General features: G+C 36.8%; 2 protein-coding genes across 2 annotated transcripts in view; one reads left to right on the top strand and one right to left on the bottom strand.

Moving 5' to 3' along the window:
- The window catches only part of LOC109061779 (anoctamin-10), a 29,056-nt gene extending 12,864 nt beyond the window's left edge, over positions 1-16,192 (top strand). Inside the window, exons 13-14 of the mRNA XM_042772012.1 lie at positions 7,973-8,089; positions 15,595-16,192. Of these exons, the coding sequence (XP_042627946.1) occupies positions 7,973-8,089; positions 15,595-15,621 (144 nt within the window). The 3' untranslated portion in view covers positions 15,622-16,192. The remainder of the gene's footprint in view (positions 1-7,972; positions 8,090-15,594) is intronic.
- A 2,589-nt stretch (positions 16,193-18,781) lies between these two features.
- Positions 18,782-26,296, bottom strand: part of LOC109061780 (SNF-related serine/threonine-protein kinase) — a 44,818-nt gene continuing 37,303 nt past the window's right edge. Inside the window, exons 5-6 of the mRNA XM_042772011.1 lie at positions 23,477-23,611; positions 18,782-20,964 (exon numbers count right to left, since the gene is read on the bottom strand). Coding sequence (XP_042627945.1) covers positions 19,641-20,964; positions 23,477-23,611 — 1,459 coding nt within the window. The 3' untranslated portion in view covers positions 18,782-19,640. The remainder of the gene's footprint in view (positions 20,965-23,476; positions 23,612-26,296) is intronic.

Raw genomic sequence — 26,296 nt, forward strand, 5'->3', positions numbered from 1 at the left:
CAAATGTTAACTCAGCGGTAGATACTCACGGGACACTGCACTTCACAATCACAAAAGTACGTTATTTGCATGTGCCTTAAAACCTTGCCGGTTAAACATTAATTTGCGTGCTGTTCCGACATGTGCTTTTTCTGAGCACATACTGTACAGCTGAAGCGCATGCACACTAAAAAGCCTGTCAAACAGCGCCTGATTACTGGACTAATCTTTCATGTCTGATTGCACTAATACTATCAAAAACACACAAGATTTACATATACTGTAGACACAGTTGGTTATGTCTAAAGTGAAAGTAAACAGTTGAGAGAAAAACGGATGCATGTAGGTGACAACCTTCTCTCTTGTGCTGAACACAAAAGAAGATATTTTGAAGAATGTGGGTAAACAAACAGTTGCTGATCTCCACTGACTTTGATAGTGGAAAAAAAAACCTATAGAAAAGTCACTGGGAACCAGCAACTGTTTGGTTACCCACATTCTTCAAAATAACTTTTATGTTCAATAGAAGAAAGAAACTAATTCAGGTTTAACACAACTTGAAAGTGAGTAAATGATGACAGAATTGTATTTTTGGGTGAACTATCCCTTTAATGTTAATAAAACAACAAAACACAAAGAGAAAAATCACATACTGCTCTTGACTGAAGAACTTTAATACAGTTGCTTTAAGAATTAATGTATAATGTATACAGTGAAATTTATATAGTTTTATTTTTATATTTTGTTCATTTAATTTCTTGAATGCTACTGCTAAATACTCTTACTGTACCTGAAAATGTGTATTTGTAATATATATAAAATAATTATATAATTTAAAATAATTAAAAATATATATATTTTATCTTCGCACACTTTGGCCTAAATATCTGCCATTCTCTTTATTTTATATTTTGTTACTTGTAAGGCTGTGTTTTAAAATAGGGAAGTTAGTTTGGCTGTACTACTCAGACAACTTGAAAAAAACAAAACAAAACAAAAAAACAACAACAACAACATGACAAAAAATAAGATCATGAATTGTGATTTTCCTGAAAAAAATTATACTTTTGCCATATTGCCCACCCCTTGAAAACACCTATAAAATTTATCTGGTGCCACAAATGATTCAGAATTATACACCTTTTCTTTTATTTATCATTCTGGACTTGACATTAAATTGATTTGCTTTGATTTACATTTACATTATTCAATTATAAAATGTTTTTATACTGTACAAACTATTTTCTATCCCCTATAAATTAACAAATTAATTTCAAGAAATCCAGTTTACATCACAGGTCATCAATCTTCCACCGATCACTATATATAAATATACATTTTCTTAGCCAATAACCAGGGTTGTTATAGTTAACCAAAAAAAAAAAAAAAAAAGTAAATAAAAACTAAAATAGCTAAATTGTCATAAAATAACTAAAACAAAAAACTGAAATAAAATAAAGTTACTATACAGACACACAAATATAACGGAAAACAGAATAACGGATAATATTAAAATAAATATTAAAAAAATATTAAAATAAAACTAATCCAAAATGTTAATAAAAACTATCATTGTATCTTAATGATACTAAAATAACACTGTAAATGACTGATCTGGTAATGAGTAGGTTTTTATTCTGTTTTTTTTTTAAATAATTAATTAATTTATTTTTATAAAATGGTTATTGATTTAAATCAGTCCAGTGACTCACTCACTCATCAGTCTGAATGCTTCATCACTGTTTTAGTTTTGTAATTTAGTAAGGACAAATAACGCAGGCAAGGTGCTTTCTCAAAAGTGATAAAAGAAATGTTAATGGAACTGCTTAAGAACCAAAGCCTATAAATTCAAGATTTCAAGACTCCTTAATAGCTATATAATTTTTCTATCATTAACAAACTTATGTGTGTATATGCACATTTACATAGAGCGCACACACTGAATAGCGTCCTGCATAATAGACATTCTCTGTCTATTATGCAGGACGCTTCTAAAGGCTGTCTTTCTATATTTTATTGACTCTGTTAGTTCATTAAGTAGAGTGAGCAGGGATTGGCGTTGGATCAGTATGCGGAGGGGGAAGGCCTGCTTCCCACGGACTGCAGAGTGCTGTGTGATGTATGGATCACTTTCAGAAGTACTAATACAATATCATATAGTCTGACATGATAATATGATATGTACCAACAGAGGAGGACAGGACGAATGAATGATTAAATCATTCAGATTATTGCAGCATGTTATGACATTAAATTATAATATGGCAAGATGTTTTATTATGACTCATTACAAAAAAAAATGAAAAAGCCACAGAAGATATCAGTTTGAAAGGCATAGTTTGTTCAAAATGAAAATTCTGTCATCATTTACTCACCTGCAAGTTGACAGCTAATGGTAGCTACTGACTTCCATAGAATAGAAAAAGAAAAAAAACACTGTAGAAGTCAATGGATACCTGTTTGGTTAACAACATTCTTCAGAATATCTTCTTTTGTGTTCAACAGAAGAAAGAAACTCATACAGGTTTGGAACAACTTGAGGGGGAGTAAATGATGACAGATGTTTCATTTTAAGTGAACTATCCCTTGAATGAAAGCTATTGAAACATGATGTCTCGTACAGAAATGGTGCAGGATTAGTTACTTTCATAAGTTGGGGTTAAGTGTTTGTTCAACTCTAGATATGAGCAATCGTAACAGATACACTGTAGATCTGACAGTACTTGAATATAAGAAAACACAGATTTGTTGTTTTTGTAGTGTAAGTGAGCAATCATCCCAGAAATAATCTCTGTGCCCTCAAAGGTCATCTTTGGATGATGGGTAATGCAAATGTCCCCTCGCTCTGTTATCGCTTTTGTGTGCATCGTCACTGGCTCACGTTGGAATGAATCAGAAAGCAGTGTGTGTGTTTGTCATTGCTGGTATTTCTCAGAACCATGACTGCTGACTATTTTTGGGCCATTCGATACTCAGGTAATTACAAGATGACATGCCTCAGAGAGCAGTAACTAGGCAACAGTGTAGCCACGGTGACAGGAGACGGCTGAGGATCAGGAAGAACTGAAAAGATTGATGCTACGGAGGCTGATTGTGACCTATGAGAGAAAGAGAAAGAGAAAGAGATTTGTCTGCAGACAGATGCACACACTTAATAAAGCAAAAAAAAAAAAAAATCACACATTTAGCAGTGTTTTCAGTTTCTATTTCAAGCCATTGCTGTCTTTTGAACTTTCTATTCCTCAAAAGAATCCTGAAAAATGTATCACAGTTTCCATAAAACTATTAAGCAGCATAACTTTTTGCAGTATTGATAAGAATATGAAATGTTTCTAAAGCACCAATTTAGCATATTAGAATGATTATGATACTTACATGTTTTGTTCATCATGATAATCTTCACAAATGAACCCAATGTTTTTAAAGCCTAAATACAGTTGAAAGAAGTATCAATGTAGCTAAATGTAGGCTATAAACTACAAACTACACAACGGTCACACAAGTTCTGTTAAACCTCCAACAACTCTTTCAGTTTTTATAAAATAAAAAAATAAAAACATTTTACCTGAAAGTTAGAATAGTTTGCAAGAGCGTGATTATAAACACAGTGAGGCTGTGAATGTGGACTAATGAGTAGATGAATTTACTTATTCAGTGTGAATATGATAAATGTCCCCAGCAACCTCTATAGTTCCATTTAGCCACTTGTTCGTTAACAAGTTTTTTTTTACTTTTCAAGACAAGTAAAAGCTTTAAAAAGGGATATGTACTGATGTATTTTATGCTGTAGAATAAAACTTGAAAATCTCTTGAGCTTGTGTTTACCACAGACTTATTTCAGGACCAAAAACAGGTTAAAAAAATCCACTGACTTCTGAACGATAGAACTGGAAGAGCCAAAATGCTAACTGATTTCTGGGTTTGGCTTACATGCCTGCACCAATCTATAAGGCACATGTTTTTGTAATCTGATTTTTTGCTGTACTGTATTACGAAAAGCTCTCATTGTGAATTTTGCCTTTATCTGCAGTACTTGTTTCTACAGGATTATAACAAAGGGCAAAGGGGTTTTCATATATTCTGATTTAACTGCAGCTGTCTAGATGTCAGTGGCTAATTTAGCAATCGGACACGATGAGAGTGTGTGTATTTGTGTACACCCCACCCAGCGAGCGCTCATGTTAAGTGGCAGACAGGCTCTTCCAGGGCTGTTTCACTGAAGACTGTGCTGTTGCATGTCTCCCTAATCATGTCTGACATGCTGCAAGATCAGATGTGTCTGGCCGCCACGCTCTCTCACTCCGTTCCACTCACGTCTTAAAGCAGATGACAGCTAGCCTGGAAAGACTCTGACACCTCTCCGACACACATTTTCCTTCAGTTCATGGGTCACACATGAGATTGGTCACCAATAGGCTGAACGAATCATGGGCGGTACCCTCTCCTTTCTTAAGATGCTTTTTACTACATTATTATATTATAGGGCAATAAAGTGTTCTGTCTTCGTATTAGCAAAATTTGGGGGAAATTTTGTGGGTAAATAGGTCCACTGCCCATTGAAAATAGTGTAGCGATGCATGAAGCACAGCTCACACAAAAGCCAAACAGCTTTCTGTTGATCAACAGCAGATGGAGAAATCTTTCGCCCTCGCACAAAATTCTAATTTGCGTAGATTCTTTTTGAAATGACTGAATTTCGCCTGGTAAAAATTAACCTCTATTCTATTCTATTCTATTCTATTCTATTCTATTCTATTCTATTCTATTCTATTCTGGAATACTCATATTTGAGTCTCTGATAACTTTTTAGGGATTTAAGTGCGTAGCGCTGCAAACCTATTGTAATTGTTAGAATGGCCAAGGATCTCCACATAAAACTGATCAGGCAGACCAAACCGTAAGTCATAAAGACTCACACCATCTACAACGTAACCAAGGCTTGCCCAAATTGGTCTGACGGGGGTGCTACAGCAATCAAAAGTACAAAATCGCTCAGAACTCCAAAACTGTTAGTTGCAGGATCAAGTGCCTTATGTCGTTGGAATCCTTGGCTCACGACGGACAAAACGCATGTCTCTGATTCGCATGACAGAAGATTAAGGTATTTCGGATTTTTTTTAAATTCCTCCTTTTGCGAACTAGTCCTAGCTTTTTCCTCCCGATCGGAACCAAACCAGAGCAAAAAAGATTCTCTGGAGTGTGAATACCAATAATTACCAAAAAAAAAAAGTTGCAAAGGGTCGCCAAAACTGAAGGGACAGGGTCACTTTTACTAAAATGGCTATAACTTTTAAACAAACTCAGAAAACTCATGTGAGAGCTAAATTTGAGGTCACGGTTTTTCACACATACACACAATATTTATATCATCTGATAGACCTCCTCATTCTGAACGACTTTGTCTCTATAATCACTGTTGTCAATCAAATTGTTTGTTAAATAAATAATATATATAAAACCTAGTCCTAAAAAAAAACAAAAACAGGGCTGTACAATTCTATGGACTCTCTAGGTCAATAATTCTAAACGAAAACTTAAAACTTCACGAAACTAGGTGAGCACATGTGACAGGTTATTCTAAACAAGCATGCAAAGTTTGATGGAGATCGGATCACAGGTGGAGCTATAAAAGTCATAATCATTAAAAAAATCACCATATTTCTATGGTAAATTACCTGGATTTTCCAAAATGCTGTTTTAAATCATTGATTTAGGTGGTTACAGGCTAATATGTCATATATTTTTACATAAGTGTTTAAATGCCTTTAAGCATTTGAACCCTAATAATCGCTAATATAATATAATATAATATATATATATATATTATTAGAGTTTTGTTTACCTATTCAAACAATTCAATATTTGTCTGTTTGGGTTGTGTTTGCCTTTTTAAGTACGTCTGCTGTAATGATACAACTGTCTGGTAAAGACTTTGGAGAAACATGTGACTACACAAATAATCTGGGCTTTGTTCTCTCGTCATATCAGATCTGATCCTCAGTCTCTGCATCACACACTCAGACAGCAATCAGTCTGAAGAGAGGGTGGCATTTTCCTCAGTTCATGCTCAAATGCAACATCATTTTGAGTCACACTTCTGAACATGCTCTCAGCTTGTTTTAGGCAGCGCCCTGCAGGAGACTGTGCTTGTCTGTTACTGATGTACTGTTGTGATAAATCACAGATGAATGATTCAGTCGGTGCTCTTAAACCCTTATCTGACTGCAATACTGGGTGTAGAGTGTTTCTTTAGGTTTGCTGGTGAAAATTTGCTATCGATTTTCACATGAACACAATAGTTCTGTTCCAAAATTCTAGTGAGTTATATAATATATACTAAAATATATAGTTATATGTTGTAGTTATTTAGTTATATAATGATAGTCATATATTCTAGTGAGTCCCAAAATGATGCTGCAATATAAGGTACCTTGTTTTAACCAAAATCTTAAAGTGGCCATATTTACCAATGTTCAGCAACTTTTCATTGGGTGAAATCTAGTAATTTTAGTAATCCAGTATCAGTACTTTAATCTAGTAATATGAATCTACTCAATTTTATGAGAGTGAAACATTTTCACATATTTTGCATTGAATATAAAGTTGGTCACACTGACCAACAGAAAGCAACTTTGCAAAGCAAAGCAGAAAGCAAAATTGACTTTTGCGTGAGAGGTGCTTCATGCATCGCTACTCATAAAAATGAACAATGGCCTGCAAAATTTTGCAGAAATTTCATTGATATGACTGCAACAGAATCTTGAATTCCCTGCACAGATAAGGTAATCTCAGAAAATCACTGCAACAAGCACAGTGGAAAAATTTACTCAGTATGGCAGATGTAGTTGACTGAATTTCAACTATGAATTAATTTCATTCAAAACTGAAATAAAGTGCTTTCACCTAATGCTAAAGGTGCTGTCGTATTTATGGATCATGGGTGTAATGATTCATATATTTATATGAATCTGGGTCATTTAAGTTCAGATAATGAACTATGTGAAAGTTTGTGCTTGAAAACGGCCCAGAGTCTCAAAAGAGCGATTTGGATTTTGGTGTATTTCCCAACCAACATCAAAATATTCACCCTTCCACTACATCATTTATAATCTTACTTTGTCATCCACAGAAGAAGATCAGATTTTGTTCTGGTGTTCACAGAGATCTGTTGATGACTCCCAGAGGTTGCTTTGTCTCTATCAGTCACAGCTTTAGCTGATGTCTCTTCTCTGACTTTCAGGAGCATTTTAGAGTCTTGACACTGATCATTGATACTGTATCTGAGCTAAACTGCTGCATCCAAAGCAGAGCTGGTGCATTTTCCACATTAGTCAACAATAGCTGACCAACAGGGAGATTGAGACAAATAGTGAATTTTATACAGTCATTGCATGATTTTACTGTGCTACATTTAAGAAATGTTTGAAAGGTTAGTTTACCTAAAAATGAAAGTTGTTACATCAGTTGCTCACCCTCATGTTGTTCCAAATCCATTACACTTATGTTCATTTTTTTTTAAACTCAAGTTTTGGTGCAATGGGAATGTATAGGGACAGAAATCCCTGTGGTTTGTTTATAATATCTTCATTTGTGTTTAGAAGATGGATGAAAGGCTTATGGGTGAGTAAATGAGGACAGAATTTTGGGTGAACTATCAATTTAACAGAAATACATTTACGTCAACCATCAAAAGAGTTCTTTATGGATCACACAAAGGTGAATAGTGAGCTGGTTTCAGAGGCAGTGGGCATATGGTGATCTATTTAACACAATGGAGTAGCAATGACAGATGACACTCTGCCAGCAGCATACATATCACTAATGTGGCCTTTGAACACATAGAGAGCCATAAAGATCGTCCAGCCAAAATGTATACACGTCACAAAAGATATTTGAGGTTTAATTAGCACTTCATTATATTACATAGAGACAATTACATAATAATAGTCCATGAAAACTGTGTTGTAAAGTTGTCTTTTTCTGTTTATTGCAGCATGTTCTCCTTGCCTTCAAATTCATCCTGGCATTCGTTATTCCAGATGTTCCTAAAGATATCCAAGTCAAACTAGCCAAGCTGGAGTTTGACTCCCTAGAAGCTCTTAAGAAAAGGGTGAGTACACATTTGTACATGTGCACATATCTACAGCATGCAATCAGGAAATGTGACCATCTATATGATAGGCCCTGTCAGAAAGTACTTCATTGCTAATAGTCGTATGCGTATATGCCTCTGTGGGTTTCACAGAGTCAACAACACATGTCTGCTTCAACGTAAGTGATGATGTGGCAACCATTATCTTTTGGTTCAAAGAGGCAGAGAGCAGCATTAACATGATTTCTGATCATTAAATGAGCCAGAGAGACCTTTGTACATGCTAATAAGCTCTGCTGACATACAGAGTGCGTCAGGTAGTGTTTGCTAATCAGGTTTAGCTATTTAGGAAGATGTTTATCACCTTGTATGCGGCATAAGAAGTAGGTCAGCCACAAAAGAACACACATGGGGGTGGGGGGTTATGTGTCGGGGTTGTTTTCCTCAAAAGGCAAAGGCTATGTTTGGAATAAAATACTAATATACTGCTTGCTGCAAACTGCCTTCAATTATTATTATTTTTTTTTTAATAACATTGAGACTTTTTCATTGAGTATGTATCTTGCAGTGAGAAATATTTCAAACATTAGTATGCAACATTGTTGTTTCATGACCTCATCATTTTGCATGTTTAATTCAGTGAGCGGTGTTCAGTATTCATCTCAGAAATATATTTTTTATTTGTAATAAAAATAAAAATAGTCAATTTTTGTAATAATGAGTCAAGAAGGAATTATTACTTTGTTGATAAAATATGTTTATTTGCAGAATCACAGTTGATATTAAAGCTCCAATATGTAGGAATTTTGTAATAAAATTTCCGAAAATGACTTGCACAGTGTGATATATTTCCTCCAGTTGTGTACTTACAATATCTCAAGAGTCTCCAAAGATTTTTTATTTCAGAGAAATTCCGATTTTAAATAACTGGCCGTCCGGAAAAAATATGTCGCCTCTCAGTGACGCAATGTCCGCTCTATACTTTTTTTCCGGTGTAGAGACCATGTGATGTTCCACCACATCGGAATATCACATGGTCAAATGCGGAAGTGGTGGTTATGTTATAGCCAAGCGTATGGTTTGGTTGTCGTTGTTATGGATCACGATAACTCTTTGGCGAGTATTGAAATGCCAGTAAAACGTAAGTTATATTGCTCTTTGTACTAAGGTAAGGATTTTTATCACGTTGTGGTGACCGAGATTATGGCAGTACAATTAAATACAATCGGATATGTGTTGTTAAAAAATATATTTAGTCAATTACTTGCAAATGTTCGTTAAAATTTACTTTTAGAACGATTGGTTTGAGCACGTTAAACAACACGGCATTAACCATAAACACGTAACACTGCACAACATTAACCCAACAAATCATTTAACAAAAAGCTGTAAGTTGTAACGGGATAATATAGTATAACATTTCACGTTCCTTGCAGTTCATTAATTATGATGACATAAAATAATACGATCATATATACAGGTAATACAAAAACGAATAAATTACCTCATCCGTGATCATGATTCGTTTATACAATTTAGATACATTGCTATGGTGAAAACGCATTAAAAACGACATCTCCCATCGTCACCTGCTTCATAGCGTCATCAAGCTTCGCCTTTGTTATTGTTGGAAATGCGCCCTCTTGTGGTCAATTACAAAAGTCACATACTGGAGCTTTAATTCTGATTCATCTGATTTGTCAGCCCTTATTTTTGAAGCGATATAAAAATGTTTAATAATGCATAAATGGTGAGACTTTGCTGTTTGAATTAAAAATATATATTTTAATATAAACATACAATAATATCATAGTATTATCTGCTTGTTGATATTGTAGGTAAAAAAAAAAAAAAAGTGTTCCATATGTCTTTAATATGAAAATTGTGGACACTGAAAATTAATTTAATGAAATTACTCTACCGTTCAAGAGTTATTTCACCAATAATACAATAAAAACACTAAATTTGTGAAATATTGTATTCAAAAATTACCGTTTTATATTTAAATACATTTAAATAAATAATTTATTGCTTTAATATCAAAGTTGAATTTTCAGCATCATTACTCCAGTGTCACATCATCCTTCAGTAATCAGAATCCAAGTTTGAGACAATGGATATAAAGGGTGTCCAAATATTCTCAAAAGAAGAAAGTTTACCTTTCAACATATAGGCTATCTTTTCCATTGCTAAACAGAAGGGCATGTTCTAATATGCTGATTTGGTGCTCAGGAAACCTTTCTTATTATTGTCAAAGTTATATCTAACACATACCTGAATTAATCAACAAACATACATACATACATTTTTTTTTTTGCAGAATGAATATAAAGATCAGAAGAATTAAACTAAAAAGAATAGTTTTTATTTGAAATAATTTTTTGTAACAATGTAAAAGTAACATTTTTCATTAATTTAACAAACTAGTGCAAGTATTATGGAAGTATTCTATTCTGAACAGAACCAAACATATCCCGAGGCCTTAAAAATCACAATTATGCCGTCATTTACGCACCCACATGCTGAATTACATGGCGGTGAGGGCAAATAATTTTCATCTTTGGCTTATCTATTACTTTATAATCTGGATTTTTACTATTATTCAAAGGTCAAGGTAGGTGGTGCCAGTGGCAGTAATTTATTGTTTATGGATATGAACCTTACCCAGCCTCAAATAGACTAAAACAGTGAGTCAGATTTGGAACATTTGTGGTAATGAAGTCAGACCACCGTCTCTCTTCTAAAATAGCAAAAGGCATGATAAATTATCTTAAGTATTAATAATGATTCCATACAATGTCTGTCAAAGCGACAGCATTGACATGCTTTAACAGGATTCAGTGGTTTTATTTCTGCAGAGACGAGCCCCTGGTCGGTAAGTCCGTTGCCATGGCTCTAGTGATATGGCACAGTTGGATTGTGAATGAAAATGAGCTGGCGAGTGCTGTTGGCATCCAGCGTTATCCTTAATGTGGCCTTGTGTCTCCTCCTCTCACTAACAGCAGATAAGATGTGTGATATGGCTCCCCTTTGCCTCTTAATGCTGTGGATTGTAATATTTTCCAGTTAATTTAGGTACATGATGAGCACTACTCTAATAGTTTTGCATTTTTATGTGTTGGTTTTAGCAAAACGCAGCACTAGTGTGCAATGGTGTAGGAATGAAAAATAGTGGGGGGCAGATTATAAAATCAACTAGCTTATGAATATCAATTGGTTCTACCTTATTTGCTGAAAAGTAGGTGTTGATAAATATCTGCAAGACAAGGAGGTTTATAATACCTGGTGAGATCTGTTCTTTTGCACTGTCATTTATCTCAATGGCAGTTGCTTGGCTGGCGTAGGACCCCCCCCAAAGTATGTGAATTGAATTCTGCCATTCCACTCATATGCACTCAGTTCCAGATAAGTTGTTTAAGGCAGTCACCTGAGCTGTAAACGCCATGTGATTAGTTAATCTTTAGCCAGTGAAGAAGGACATTCTGACAACAAGCATTTAAAGGGATAGTTCCCCCAAAAATGAAAATTCTGTAATCATTTACTCACACTCAAGAAATTCCAAAACTGTATGGGTTTCTTTTTTCTTTTTGATCACAAAAGAAGATATTTTGAAGAATGTCAAAAAATGCACTATGGAAGTCAATGCCTACAACTACAACTACTGCATCTTGGTGGCCTCAGTTTCATGAAGACTGTATAGCCACAGATCATCTGTGCACGCCGTGGGAACTCTAGGTACTGAAAAGGGAAGACCCATCTCACAGCGAAATTAAGACAGCACATTTAATGGAATGATGAAGCACTTGGCTGACGATCTGCGATAAAGGCGGAACTCCATCGAAGTTTCATCCGTCTAACATTTCTTTTAATTTAGCAGAGAGACGCGGGTCGTAAAACACGTATTGATTATGTTTCAGGATGACTGAAGACGGGATGTTTCTGGGCTCCCACCCCTCCAATTCTTTCTCACAGACTTCACCTGACACCAGCTCATCCCTCTGCCAGTGCTGGCGGTGCGTCTTCACCAGAGTCTCTCCATCAGAATGATGGACGGCAGCTAATAGCTTCAGTGGCCTCGTCCGGATCTGTTAAGAGTTCAAAAGTGCCGACTGCAGTTAAACAGCGCATTTGCTTAATGATATAAGACTGCAGAACCTCTGGGAGGTGCTTGGTCCAGTGGTTTGAGAGTGCTAGTGATGAGCTAGCAGCACATGCTGCCATTTAGCTGTATTTCCATGTGTTCAGCAGCTTGAGAAGGTGAAGACAGCTGTCGGGAGAAAAGCTCCCACTGCTCTAGGGCAAAGGGGCTCTGAAAATAGCCAGCACTTTCAGTGGCAATGGAAACCCCCAGTTAGTGGCCAGTATTTGGAAAGGATCCAGGGTGAACTCCAGGAAAAGGCCAACACTGTCATGGAACCATTATGGCAACTGGCGATTTTAGCTTTTTTTTGTTTTGCTGAATAAGACTCTTTTTAAACTGTTACAGCTGTTTGAGTGGCTGATAGGAATAGAAAACAAAGAAAGGGCAATGAGGATCTCCCTTGAAGATGAAGGGAAATGGTTAATTCACATTTGTATATTATTTCACTTTACGTCATTACTAGAGCTCGATCGAAGTGTTCCTATGTAGAGGGGTTGGACAAGGTAGCAGTCCAGCAAAACATCTGTCTTGAAAAGATTTTGGTTTCTACAGTTCCCATCCATGGGTGAGCCATGCTTTGATAAGAGTTGTTTCTCCCTTTAAAAGGCAGCTTGTTTTATGCATGCATGTTGTGTCCTGGGTTTTAATTTGCGAACTGAAAATTAATGGTTCATTTTTTCCAACAGATGTCAATTTGTTGAATGATGGAGGCCATTTGTCTTAGAATCTGGGCTGTTTAATACACTAATTTAGTGTGAGTAATTAAAAAAATAAATAATGCGATAAAAATTAACACAATTAATCATACTTCCTGACCCTTATGTAAATACCATAATAAGGATTTTTTCCTACCTTCAGAGCAATACAAGCTTGTATTACCACCTTTTGCGAGTCCGCATTCAGCACAGACTGGCTGCTACTACAGGCAACGAGTGACACCATACTGCATCACACTTACCACGTTAACCAGAAGGTCAGGGGCGTCCAATCCTGGTCCTGGATGGCCAACATCCTACAGTTTAGCTCCAACTTGTCCCAGCATACCTGCTCGGAAGATTCTAGTAATCCTGAAGACCTTGATTACCTTTGTTCAGGCGTGTTTAATAGGGGTTGAAGCTAAACTCTGCAGGACAGTGGCCCTCCAGGAGCAGGACTGGACACTCCTACAGAAGTTGATCAGTAGTCATTGATCAGATTCAAATTTTGGGGTGGACATCTTGGGACATTATCGATCATAAGATGAAACCTTATAAGAGTTAGAGATAAGAGTTATGATTGAGTTTCCACTATAAGTGAAAAAAAAAAAAAACTGCGAGCAGTAAAAATAGAGATTTCCCCAGTAACTGTACACAAAGCAGCACTGCGCTCACAAACGCTGCTTTTTCAGGCCTTACAGGTAAGATGAAATGAAAATGAGACCAATCGGACCAATCACAGCAGATTAGCGTCTCGCAAAGGAGGGGTTTGGAAAAATTATTCGTTAAACAAATCGTTTGGGAGTCATTGAGCAAGAAAGGTAAAAATAAATGCATATTATAAGACAATGAAAGTGTTTTTTGACCTTGCATACGTCAACCTGTTGTTGGGGACTCCCAAAACCAAAATATGAACCCTTCATAACCCATAATAGGGGCACTTTAAGGGACCAAGAATCTATAGTTGTCAGCTCAGTTTGTGGACAAATGCCCCAGTCTCAGATTCTGAATTTTGGATTCAATCTGAGGCCCCGGGGCACTGGCCCCTTTGTCCTGGTCCATAATCCAGCCCTAGTGTCAAAGAATGTTGGTCGCATGATGGACCTTGTCAGATTCAGTCTGCTTTCGCATCATTGCCTGTCCAACGTCACAGGAAGTGGAACAAGCCAGTAGTCTGAGTCAATCTGTCAACTTGACGAAGTCCATGAGAATGTGAAATGTCCCATGTTAACCTTTAATGATGTTAGGGGAAATGAAGTCATCACTTTCAATACAGCCAACATCGCATTGCAGTGAACAGAGTAAGCTGACAAACTGCGAGTCAGACTTTGGACCGAAATCACCTTGATGGGTTTCTCATAAATGATTAGGCTGTATAGACAATATATTATCAGTGTGATGGGACTGTGCACATCTGTTCAACCTCTAATGATTTATTGACTCTGAGTTTGTATTTGAGTTCAGTTGTTAACATGAGTGATAGTATGTTGGAGTTGCAGACGCTTAAAAGCTTTTAACCCACCTCCTTCTAATATAATCAATGCTGACATGTCCCGTCAGTTATCCCAGTTGGCCCATCAGCACCTCCCTTGAAATCCAGAATATTTGTTCCATTTAGGCACATCTCAACCACCTTTGTTTGAACACCTCAGTTCTCACTTTTGTTAATGCTTATTTAGCCCGAAGGAAGCAAAGGGAGTGATTATTTTTGTTATTCAAAGAAAAAAAAATAATAATCATATTCTCTTATTGTAATTATTTATATTGTTATTGACATTCTATTTAATTATATTTCCTTTTTTTTCTTGAAAAAAACAAGATTTGGAGATTCCGGTGGAGGCCACAGTATGATAACTTGTGTAGACCTCTTTAACTATTGAATGAAGTTTTCTTTCACCACATTTAAAGGGACTTTATATCTGGAGTACCTAGTAATAACCATTCTGCAGTTTTCTCAGAGGAGACAAGAGCTCGGACTCACTCAACTTATACATACAGAATCACAGAATCAGCAGCTTTGGCCCTATTGATCTCTCTTTTGGATTGAAAAGTTAATTGCACCAAACACTTTTTCACTGAGAATGTAATTTGCTCTGGTTTGCTGCAGGCAGTGAAATTAATTGATTAAATGAAACCCAGCATAGGCCATAGTCTTGGAGTCATGAGAAAAACATCTGCTATTGGTAGATGGGTTCATTTTGATGGTCTTTTTTTAAAAAAAGAGAGAGATTTAGTAGCTTTCTGTAATGTTCTTTTATTGTTATAAAAATATAAAATATTGCAGCTCCTCTCCATCTCTGAAAACCCAGCGTGACTCATTTGAAAGACAGTCCTGCCCGGGGCTGCATGTACACTGAACTAAGATCAGCTTTTGCCTTTTATGTCCCAACATCTAAGACATGTTTAGACCGGGGAGAACTGATGCTAAATCAGTCTGAATCAGTTCTCTTACATTATGGAACCTGAAAGATTATGAATACAAGTCTTGATTTTGTGTGTAAAATCTCTCAGAAGAGATTATATGGATATTCATCATATTTTGAGACTTTTTTTTATGCACATAGATCCTAGATATTCATTTCACCCTCTGTTCATCTGTGATCAAAACTATTTAAACTTCTTTTATTTTGGGTTAGGTTCCCAAGTAAGTTCCACCATTAATATTTTGATACTGTTTGTCTTTTTAGAAAATATTGGAGGCTGCGGAGACCTGAAATACGTGGAATAAGTGACGGGTGATGACAACAACACAATGAAAGTACTCGAGGTGTACACATGCTGTAAACTATCTTGTATTATATTTAACTGACTCTGACTTTAAATATGCTCTCCTTGCCATGTTATTCACAAAATGGCTTATTGATGCTGTACACTTCTGAATGACAGGGTTTTATTATGGTTTCCCGTTATTGCAGTTGCACGAAGTGTTTTATTTCTTTATATGTCAATAAAACTGTTACTGGTATAATGAGAGAAGTGAAAATGGGAATCCAGTTGGTGCATGTCTGATGGGGTCACTAGGTTGATTTGGTTAGTTGTCATAGTACATCTCATTTTTTATTTTTGTCTGAAGTTGTAAAACATTTTTTTTTTTTTGAGGAATTCAAATTGTCTGTTTTCAATCACTTCAAGTTCTACCAAAGATAGAGCAGTGCCTTTAAACTTCACTGTACCATGTTTAACAGTTATGGCTTTTGTTTACAGCTCCACTTCAACCTGTATTGTACTTGAAATAAGCATTCAATATTCTCTGCCTGAAAATAAACATTTTAAATAATCAGAAAACATGCTCCTCGTCCTTTCCACACCTTGGGATGAGACATTTATGATTGAGACTTTCAGAAGGCGTCTTTTATCAACCTGAAACTCAGAAGCTGCATTACCAACAAACACTGAAATATTGTGAGAACACCTGTCTTTATGACATATATTAGCGATTCAGTGTTTTCATGCACCTCATTTTGTGTTTGAAGTAGTTCATCAGTATTAATCATACATTCAGAAACATGCTAGTTTTCTTTTCTTGCTATTTTCCCATTATACTCAGTCTTGCCATTACACGGCATTTTTATAAAATTTTCATTCACATCATTAAAAGCAGCATACATACAACAGCATAAAACGTAGGGCTTGAAATCCTTTTCCTGTCAGTGTGCTGATTTATATTCATGCTGATTAATTAAAAAGGTTTGTTCCAAAGTTTTACTTCGGTTAGTTTAGTTTTTACTAGAGAACTAGATTAGACAACTGTATGCATGTAAACAGTCATTTATCATCTCGTCTTGACAGAGAGAATAGCTATTTACAATTCTATTTGACTAATTACAGAAATGTGTTTAAAAAGACTAAGGTTTTGGGAGCACAACAAACAACTCCCTGTGTCTTCACTCTTGATGTTTCCTGAAGCTGAGGACTGAGGGCAGTGTGACTAGCCAACTTACAACTCAATCTAATAAGAGAACCGTTTGTCACACTTTCTGACAGTGAAGCAGTCTCAGCAGTTTCCACTGACAATATGCAGAACGTGTCTGTGTGCTCTACTGACAACACGCATATAGTGTGTTTGACCATTAAGCTGATGCTGGACATGTACTTGGATGAGAAGCGTGTACTTGAGACACTCCTGAAAAGCTCTTGGTTATTGGAGACACCTAACCAGCACAACACCAGTGGAAAATTAAGTGCAAATACCTTTCAGCAGCAAGGGCTTATGGGCAACAGTGCTCTGTCAAGTTTAACTTCTTGCCACATAGTGTCCAGTGAAACTCTGAACCTGTTCTATTGTACAGAAAGCCCACAGATAAATAACGTTGATGTGAAATATTTGTATAAATAATGTATTTTGGAGTACAACCAGCTATTCAATGAGAAACAAGTAGGGACAACACCAAAAAAAGGACAAAGAGTGGGTTTAAAGACAACATATTTCACATTTAATTTTTGACATCACCATAGCTATATGTAACTTTTAAAGACAAGTTTCAGCAACAGAACATTTAATCATTTTGCTTCTTGAAAGTTTTTTTTTTTTTTTTTTTTTTTTTTACGTCAGTACATGGATTGGTCCTTTAACATTTTGTGGTGGTTCTTTTCCTCTGAATGAACGTGGATCAATAATGTCAAACGCACAACACATGCACATGTCGTTTAGCGGTTTACATTAGGATAGGACAAAGTCAGAGACTGATGCATATAGCACTGTTTTCTGTTCAACCTCTCTTGCTCTGTTTTCGACACTCATATCTAATAAGGCTATATTACAGCTATGAACAAGAAGTCCAACACTGCATTTCTAAGAGTAGAGCACCATATTTACACCAATATTTACAGACTTTACTTTTAAAACAAAAAGACAAAACAAACAGAAATACTTAAGATAATTTGATTCAATTTGAAGGATGTACAGGTTTGAAATATAAAAACAAAAAATGATATTTACATATAGCTGCAACTTATAGCTTAGCTTATTGCAAATGCCCTTTAAATCTCAGAACTGATTCTTTCACACTCACAGCCCTGTAGAGCTTTGACTTATTTCTATACCAGTCGATGGTCACCCAATGGCCAACTCTTGAAGCCATATTTCCTGAAAGAGTGGCCATCCACTGAATAGAAGACATCCCATTTATTTATATATCTGTTATCAGGTGGCCAGGTGACAAAAAAGCCCCATTTTATCCCAACTAAAAGCAAGTTCAAGGCTCACATCCCAAACAGCAATTTAAAACAGCAGTTCTTTCAAAAAAATAAACTTTTAAAAAAATATGTACATACTTATAAACATCCCCTAAGGCCAGTTGATTCTGAGACTGGTATATACAGTAACTCAAAGCTGAATGGTACAAGAACAACAGGAGTGAGATATAATGGTCTGGAACCAAAAATGATTTATTAAGCAAAAGAAGAGTCCTTAATGATAAAATGATTTCTCTATTCAAACTACGTTTTAATAATGATGTGAGAAAGAGGGGTACTGACTCAACGGTTCTCATTAAAATGTTCAGTACTGAATACTGTCTCTGTCTGTGAGTCTGATTTTGCTCTGGCAGAAAGGCTAATTATCCCCCCTGTGATTTGTATGGTGTTCAAACTATGCTAATTGTAGACTCTACTTATACTGTAGTGCAATTTTAATTTTATAATTTGATAAAAACTAGGATGAACAAATTTATGTGTGGGTGTCTCCACAGTGCTGTCTGGGTTGCAAATTTGGCAAAACATTATTAAATTGAGAGGGCATTTCGCAGATGGAATAAAAAAATAGACCAGCTTGAACATGTATAAATTGCACTTATATTCCAAAAAAAAAAAAAAAAAAAAAAAAGTGGTGTGATGTGATTTAAGAACATGGTGAAAGGGGTGTAATGCTATTTTAAAAGTTTTTTTTTTTTTTTTTTTTTTTTATTTACATCTGGGTTATTTGTAGCCCCCTCTTGGAAATTATCCATGAAAAAATTTCCCTTGTTATTGCAACTGATTGTCACTAACCTCAAAAATGATATATTCTGAACATTTCTAAATGGTGACAAGGAAACAGTCAATAGCACTTAAAAAATGTGCAAAAAAAAAAAAAAAAAAAAAAAAAAACATCAGACAGCACTATGAATTAAAAAAAAAAAAAAAGAAAACCTTAACTAAAACCCCTGGATTGTTCTTTACTTCAACTATTGCTTTTACTGTATTATCATCTTATTACAATCATATTGGGGCTTAAATTTACAAAACCAGTTGTGGTATTTCTAGTTTCTTTAAGTGCTTGTTTTATGAATTGCCATGTTCTGTTCTACCATACTGTTGGTCTTAATTAAAATCTTACTTTATTAAAAGGTCATTTATTTATACATACAGTTTCCACAACTCTTGACTAATTGGTTGGTGTTGGAACCATGGAATTCATATTAAGAGCGCTTCATTTCAAGGGCTAAAACTGCAAAATTAACAGGACTTGGAAAACAAATATTAAATTGTATTAAAGTCTAATTGGGCAAAACAAATAAAGACAAGACAAGAAAAGGATAGCAGCGTGCACTTCATTAAAAACCAATGGGTCCAAGAGAAGAACTTAATAAATAAGTTGTGAGAATGATTAAGACGACATTGAAGGCAGGTCTAAAGGTCAAGTTGGGATCAAGAGAGGTCATTTACAGCTACTGGTGGAGAACTCAAGTCATTGTATGCTACAAATGTGGCAATAGGAACAATCCACTCTGAGATCCAGCTGTGTGCCGTGCCATCATATGACCTGACAGCAGCTGGCCTGGGCTGAGCCACAGAGTAGCCCATCCCTGGGGGTTCGCTGGATGTTCACGGAGATGGTCTTTTCACACAGAGGTAGCTGGAGAACATTATTTTTCAAGTTCAGGCTGTTCTCCTTGACCAGGCCAAGTTCATTTAACATGACCGACGTTTGGTCTTGATAATGCTCCATTGTCCCAACGCTACCATTCAAGGCGGGGTTGATCACTTTGTCTAGACTGTTGTTGGAGCCAATGCACATCTTCCAGGAGGATTTCTCCTGAACTTTAACGCTGGACAGGCTCTGAGGATCAAGGATAAACCGTCCACCACCACCTCCTCCCGAGCTGCGATGCTGAAACTGAGAACTCAAGCATAGACTCATGAGTTTCAGACTCTCTACAAGTTCCCCCGCACTCCGAGATGCACTACGTGTCGAGCCAGATGAAGCATTGTTGTTGCTACGGGAACAGCTGGAAGGGCCTCCCTGTCCTTTTGTACTCCCACCACTTCCACTGTCCCCTCCTGTACTACCGCCATTTCCTCCTCCTGGAGGGCTGCCCTTGTCTGGTCCTGAGTTACCTTCCCCAGGTGGTTTGCTCTGCCCTCCGCTACTTCCACCCCCATTGCCCCCAGAGTTTCCAGGTGGACCCTCACTACTGTCCCTGCGGTTCCAGCTGTAGGTGAACCCTGTGTCTTTGTCTAGTCGTCTGCGATGGCTCTCCGAATCATCATCGCTGGTCTCAGAGCTAGAGCAGCTTGAACCGCGGCCTTGACTTTTGCGCCGGTGGTAGCGTTTTTGAGCCGTACCAGGAGATGCAATGTTCATCTTCAACCGGCTGAGCTTGGGTGGAAGACTCTCATCCATGTCAAAGTCATCATCTGATTCACCTTCCTCCTCGAAGATCTGATTGAGCACTGGGGCACTTTTTCGAGATGTAAGCCGGTTGGTGATGGACAATGGTTTGCGGCGCAAGACAACCTGGGAGGGCAAGGGTAAAGGCTCCTGTTCTTCTTCCTCCTCCTCATCTTCTTCCACCCGAAACAGGCAGATTCGTTGCTTGGATGAAGCGGATACAAGGGGAGCCATGACCCCAGGCTTAAGGGGGTTTGGGGGCAGAGCTGCAGGTGCAGCAGAACTGCTGGAGGCTTCGTTGATCTCTCTATGAAACACTTCCAGAAGCCCTTTATTGCGGTGACCGTTTAGCAGGTTCTCTGTACTGCGAGCAGGAGACTGTGGACCTCCAGCATGAGAGATGGACGAAGAGGCTAAGCTGTCCTCGATGTCCTGATGCATGTCGTTTTTGGACGGCCATGACTGCCTGCAAAAAAAACAAAACAAAAAAAGGACATAGTCCTTGATATAAATAACCTTGCTTTAAAAAGAGTACAATCCATCTTAAAGTCAAAAACAGCATGAGGTTGTAACTTAAGCAGGATAATATTCAGTAAAGGTGGACATTTCCAAAAACAACTTTTAAAGACAGAAGCTCTGGAGAGTGCTCTAGGAAAACAACCCAAATGTTAATGACAGTCCTTGACAAAAGCCAGACTTCCTTCTTGTGCCAAGCACTCAAGCAAGGAACATGTGATTTACAAGATAACTCTACATTGATGCTGTAACTTGCTTTTATTGTCTTTTCTTATATTCTTACCTTCCTGCTGGAGTATCATTTGCACAGCACAGTATGTGCACTTTCATACAAGTCGCAATGGAAAAATATACTCTGCTAAGGCTTTTGAAACAAAGTAAATCAGTGGAACTGAGAAGAGCTAGAGCCCCGGCCCCCATCATGTGCACAGCTGCATCACTGTGTGGTATGGTGCCTGCAACGCGTCCTGTCGGAAGACCCTTCAATGCATAGGGAAAGCAGCTGAGAAGATCGTTGGTGTCTCTCTCCCCTCCCTCCAGGACATTTAAGGAACCCGTCTCACTCGCCATGTGGCTTGCACTGCTTTATTTAACTTTATTTTTATTATTTTTTACATGACCTTATTTGTATAGTTGTATTTTATATTTTATATTTAATCTGTATCTATCTAGATTTTTAGGCTCTACTGTTAATGTTATCTGTATGCACCATGGGTCTGAGAGTAACACAATTTCGATTCTCTGAATATATATGTGCTGTACATGTGGAAGAATTGACAATAAAGCAGACTTGACTTGACTTGACTATAGCTCCAGCAAATCCTCTCTAGTTGTCATATCTACATTAACATTCTATAAACCTTACGCTAGTATGATGACAATCCAAACAATGCAAAGAAATACAGCAAATGGCTTGTGTGAATAAACAAATGTTTAATCACACTTCTGGTCAGTGAGAACTGTAAAGAAAATCTGTTAGCAAGGATACAGGGCAAAACTTGTGACAACCTTGGTAAAATGTTGCCTACAAAGTCAGTTTTTGCATTGCTTACGTTACTATTTCTAGAATATAATGAGGTGCACTTAGACCAAGTCTGACTTATGAACCTATAGCTGTGCTTACAGGCCTGATGAGAAAGGATTGTAAACATTCCCATATCTGTTCATCATTAAAGACAGAATTACTGCAATTGCCTAATAAGGTTGTTGCAAATAATGCTGTCAGACTACGCATGTGGAAATATATCATGTCAACCTCATACGTCGAAATAATTTTCCAGTCAGAATATATACTCTACTGCTCAACTATATTCTCCACTAGGACCAGGAATTACAATTCTGAGTACATACAGCCTATAAACTCTTTCTGTCTATGAAGGGCACACTGATTAATGAGATCACTGCAATTGTGATCTGGTTACATAGATAAGGTCAAATTATGTGATTCTGGGAACAATCTGGGAGACTCGGTTCGCTTTTCCATTCAGTTGATATTTACATGTTGATTTTCACACTCACACACTCACACTCACACACTCACACACACACACACACACACACAAAAACATCTGTCACCCTCTCATGATCCCTGCAGTATCCTGAAGACTCCCAACATCTTCCTCTCCTACTTCTCTTTCCCATCACATCCTCTCATTTCGTCCACTCCCTGCTCCTTTCAAAAAGCATCCGCAGCCTCACTGCTTTTCTAGGTCAGTCCAAACCAATTTCAGTCTCATCTTTTAAACACATTTGTCACCCGGTGCGGTGCTCAGAGGATGTGCTGGCCGTCCACACACAGCACAGAAGACAGACAGGGATTCTGAAATCCAGCAGAGCTGACCTCTCACAACCTCTTATAGTGAATCCTGCTCTCTTCCTGCACACAGACTCCTTCTGAGAGACAACAAACCTGTAGATAGCCTGCCTGTGCACACCATGGCATGGCAGACTGATCTGAAACTGTTTGTTTTGTTGATGATTACAACAAAAAATAAGAGCAATGCTGTATACTAAGCTGCATACTAAGGCATGAGCCAAGTACAAATTGGAAATACCTTGTACTAGAAATATAAATCCATCTACATTCCAAGGGGTGACCATGGGATTCAGCAAAAAAGGAAGTCACACTCCTTTCCTCCCCAATTTATTTTAATTCTTACTCTAAAGTCAGAATGTTATTATGTGTTATTATTCAAAACCAATTGGTTGTAACTGGAAATGGGTACATATCACAAAAATTAGAAATGAAAAAAAAAACTACCTTCAATACCCATGACTAAGAGGACCTTGAGCAAGTTGAGAATCTGAGCAAATGTTTCAAATACCTTCGATAGAGTTTTGCATGTTGCACCAAAACCCGGTGAACTTAATAATACACAGTACATAACTAAATAGCATCCTCTTGACAAATCACAGATGACTAAATGACAGACTGCTGAGATAGCATAACCCCCATGAAGTACCTGAATTGGGCCTTGATGTTACTGGGGCTGGAAGAACGAGGTTGCGCCTCCTTCTCCTGCTTTTCCCTCAGGATCCGTTCAGCCAACAAGAAGTAAGTAGCAGTGATCTGGTTGTACTTGTTTGTCTCCAGGGCTCTGGAGGAAGAGCAAAGAGAATGGACATGTGAGGAGGATACACAGACAGTGTGTGAGAGAGAGAAACACCAGTTTAGATAATGCAATCTGAAATGTCAATAACTAGTAAAACTCCAGGGCTCTAACAACTAGAGACCCAAGTGGCTTCCATCAGTTCCAAAGGTCTTGCACAGTGCCCTACATTTTGAACACCTGAGACTAAAATAACTATAAAAAATCCCATACAACACACTGTCCCAATACAAATGGGACATTCTGCATCCAAATTTTCAATCTGGTGAGTCTGGACATGTTAGCAGAGATTAATCTGCTTCTTCTGGGATTACATACCAACGATTGAACAAATTAGATCAAATCATGTAGCGACAATCTTTTGGCAAGGCTTGAATTCATGACATGGCCTGTGCTCATGGCTCAGCTCAGCTCTTTTTTTTTATATAGTGACATTTCTGTTGTGATCTTTGGGTGAATTTATTCATTTGTGTGTGTAACAAGAAAACTGTAGAAAAGGAATATTGACTTGTACATGGAATTTTAATGCAATCATTCAGTACACCTCTTTAAAATATTTTGCATAGTTCACCCAAAAATGAAAATTGCCCCATAATTTACTCACCCTCAAGCCAGCCTAGGTGTATATGACTTTCTTCTTTCCGACAAACACAATCAGAGTTAGCCTATATTTAAAATATCCTTGCCTTTCCAAGCTTTATAATGCCAGTGAATAGGTGATATTCAATAGTTCAACAGAAGTCCATTAAATAGCCCATAAAAAGTGCTCCACACAGCTCAGGGGGATTAATAAATGCCTTTAAAGCCTAATAAAGGTTTATAAAGTTTTAAATATGGATATTTTTCTTACAAAAAAGCATTGATTCACTTCAGGAGGCCTTTAGTAACCCCCCGGAGCCGTGTGGAGTAGGGATGTTCATTTTGGTTATTTCTCCTAACCGACAACCGATGCTCATTAACCGTTAACCGACAAGATTATTTTAAATTAAAATTTAAATAAATTAGAAAGGATAAGTGTCTATGACCCGTTAAAAATACTAACATTTGTTTTCTGGGGATTAATTTACATGAACAAAAAGCGAAATCTGTAGCGAAATCTGTGCTGTTAAGCATTATCACCTTACTGCCATGATGTAAAACATTTTGTTTTACGTGGATAATGGAACGCGAGTGAAGTACAAAAATAATATTTTGGCATTCAAATACAATCTCGAATACGGAAACATTTGATTTTGTGTCGAATGAGAGTTCTTGTTCTTTTCTAAATACTGTTAAATTGAAAGGATTTGTTGTGGAGTGGGGGGAACTAAAATCGCCTAGCTATGTTTACATTGTTTATTATAATATTTCTAAACATTTCGCATCTGCACTAGGCCTATTTGTGGCCTATTTCTCAATGAAATAATAAAATACGACTAATACACAACTTAGGCAGTTTTTTTTTTTTCTTTCTAAAAAACGCAATTTTTATATGCGTAGCGAATTTTAACCATGTAACAAACCTTTTAAAATATTTTGATAAATTACAGAAAAAAAAATCGTTAAACTGATTGTATTAATCGGTCAAAATTCTTACGGTCGGTTAACGGTTAACCAGTTAAAATGAGCATCCCTAGTGTGGAGGTCTTTTTTATGATGTATGGAGACAGTTTATTGGACTTCTATTGGACCCATTCACTGCCATTATAAATCTTGGAACAGCCAGGACATTTTTAAATATAACTCTGATTGTATTCGTCTGAATGAAGAAAGTCAAATACACCTAGGATGCCTTGAGGGTGGGTAAATTATGGGGTCATTTTCATTTTTGAGTGAACTATGCCTTTAAGGCAGACTGACTACAGTTTCTCATAGTGGGGTTCCCCAGCTGCTGCGGAGTGGGATCAAAGACATAGAAAAGACTGATGGGTGCTTTGAACTGTCACCCAGCATGCATCTTTCTACAAGACTGTACAGCGTGAGACTTCTGCACTATGTTCGTTTCATGCTCCACTGACAGTGAGATGAACTTATTTTTTAACACTTACGAAAAATGGTACTCTACTACTAATACAGCCATGCTGAATTACAACAGCCTAGATGAAAACAACAGTATACAACATGGATATTCATTTTGAGATTTGGTAAAGATTACAATCAGTGTTATCAACTTTAGTGGTGTACCGATATTAATTTTTTTTTTTTTACCTAAATTGAAATTAAAAAGTTTTGAATTAGCCGAAAACTGAAATAGAATATAACATTAATGTGTTTTGTTTTCAGGTAATAAATTAAACCAGCCATAGTTTATGAGCCACCTATCAATATTTCAGCCAAATATTTATTAAATATTGCTAAAATAGTATTATTTTTTTTTTTCCAAAGTAAAGTATATTCACAAAGCTGACATGTTTACCTGTTGTTAATTATCCATGCTGTTTGTACGAAACTGAAGCTGACGCAGTCAAAACGCATCATCAGAGACACTATTTAAACGTCACAGTTTTAGAGGGCAGAAATCATTAACCAAAACAATTTTACTTGCCAAAATTTGGGTGCATCACTAATTGACTGTTTAGGCTTGCCCCAATAATATTCAGATCATTATAAAGGTCTCATGTTTCAACTGATTTAAATATATTGTAAGTAATTGCTTGATTCAATAATGACAGATACAGATACAGTTATTAGAAA

This window comes from Cyprinus carpio, chromosome A16 (genome assembly GCF_018340385.1).
Source record: "Cyprinus carpio isolate SPL01 chromosome A16, ASM1834038v1, whole genome shotgun sequence".
NCBI classification, from domain to species: Eukaryota; Metazoa; Chordata; class Actinopteri; order Cypriniformes; family Cyprinidae; genus Cyprinus; species Cyprinus carpio.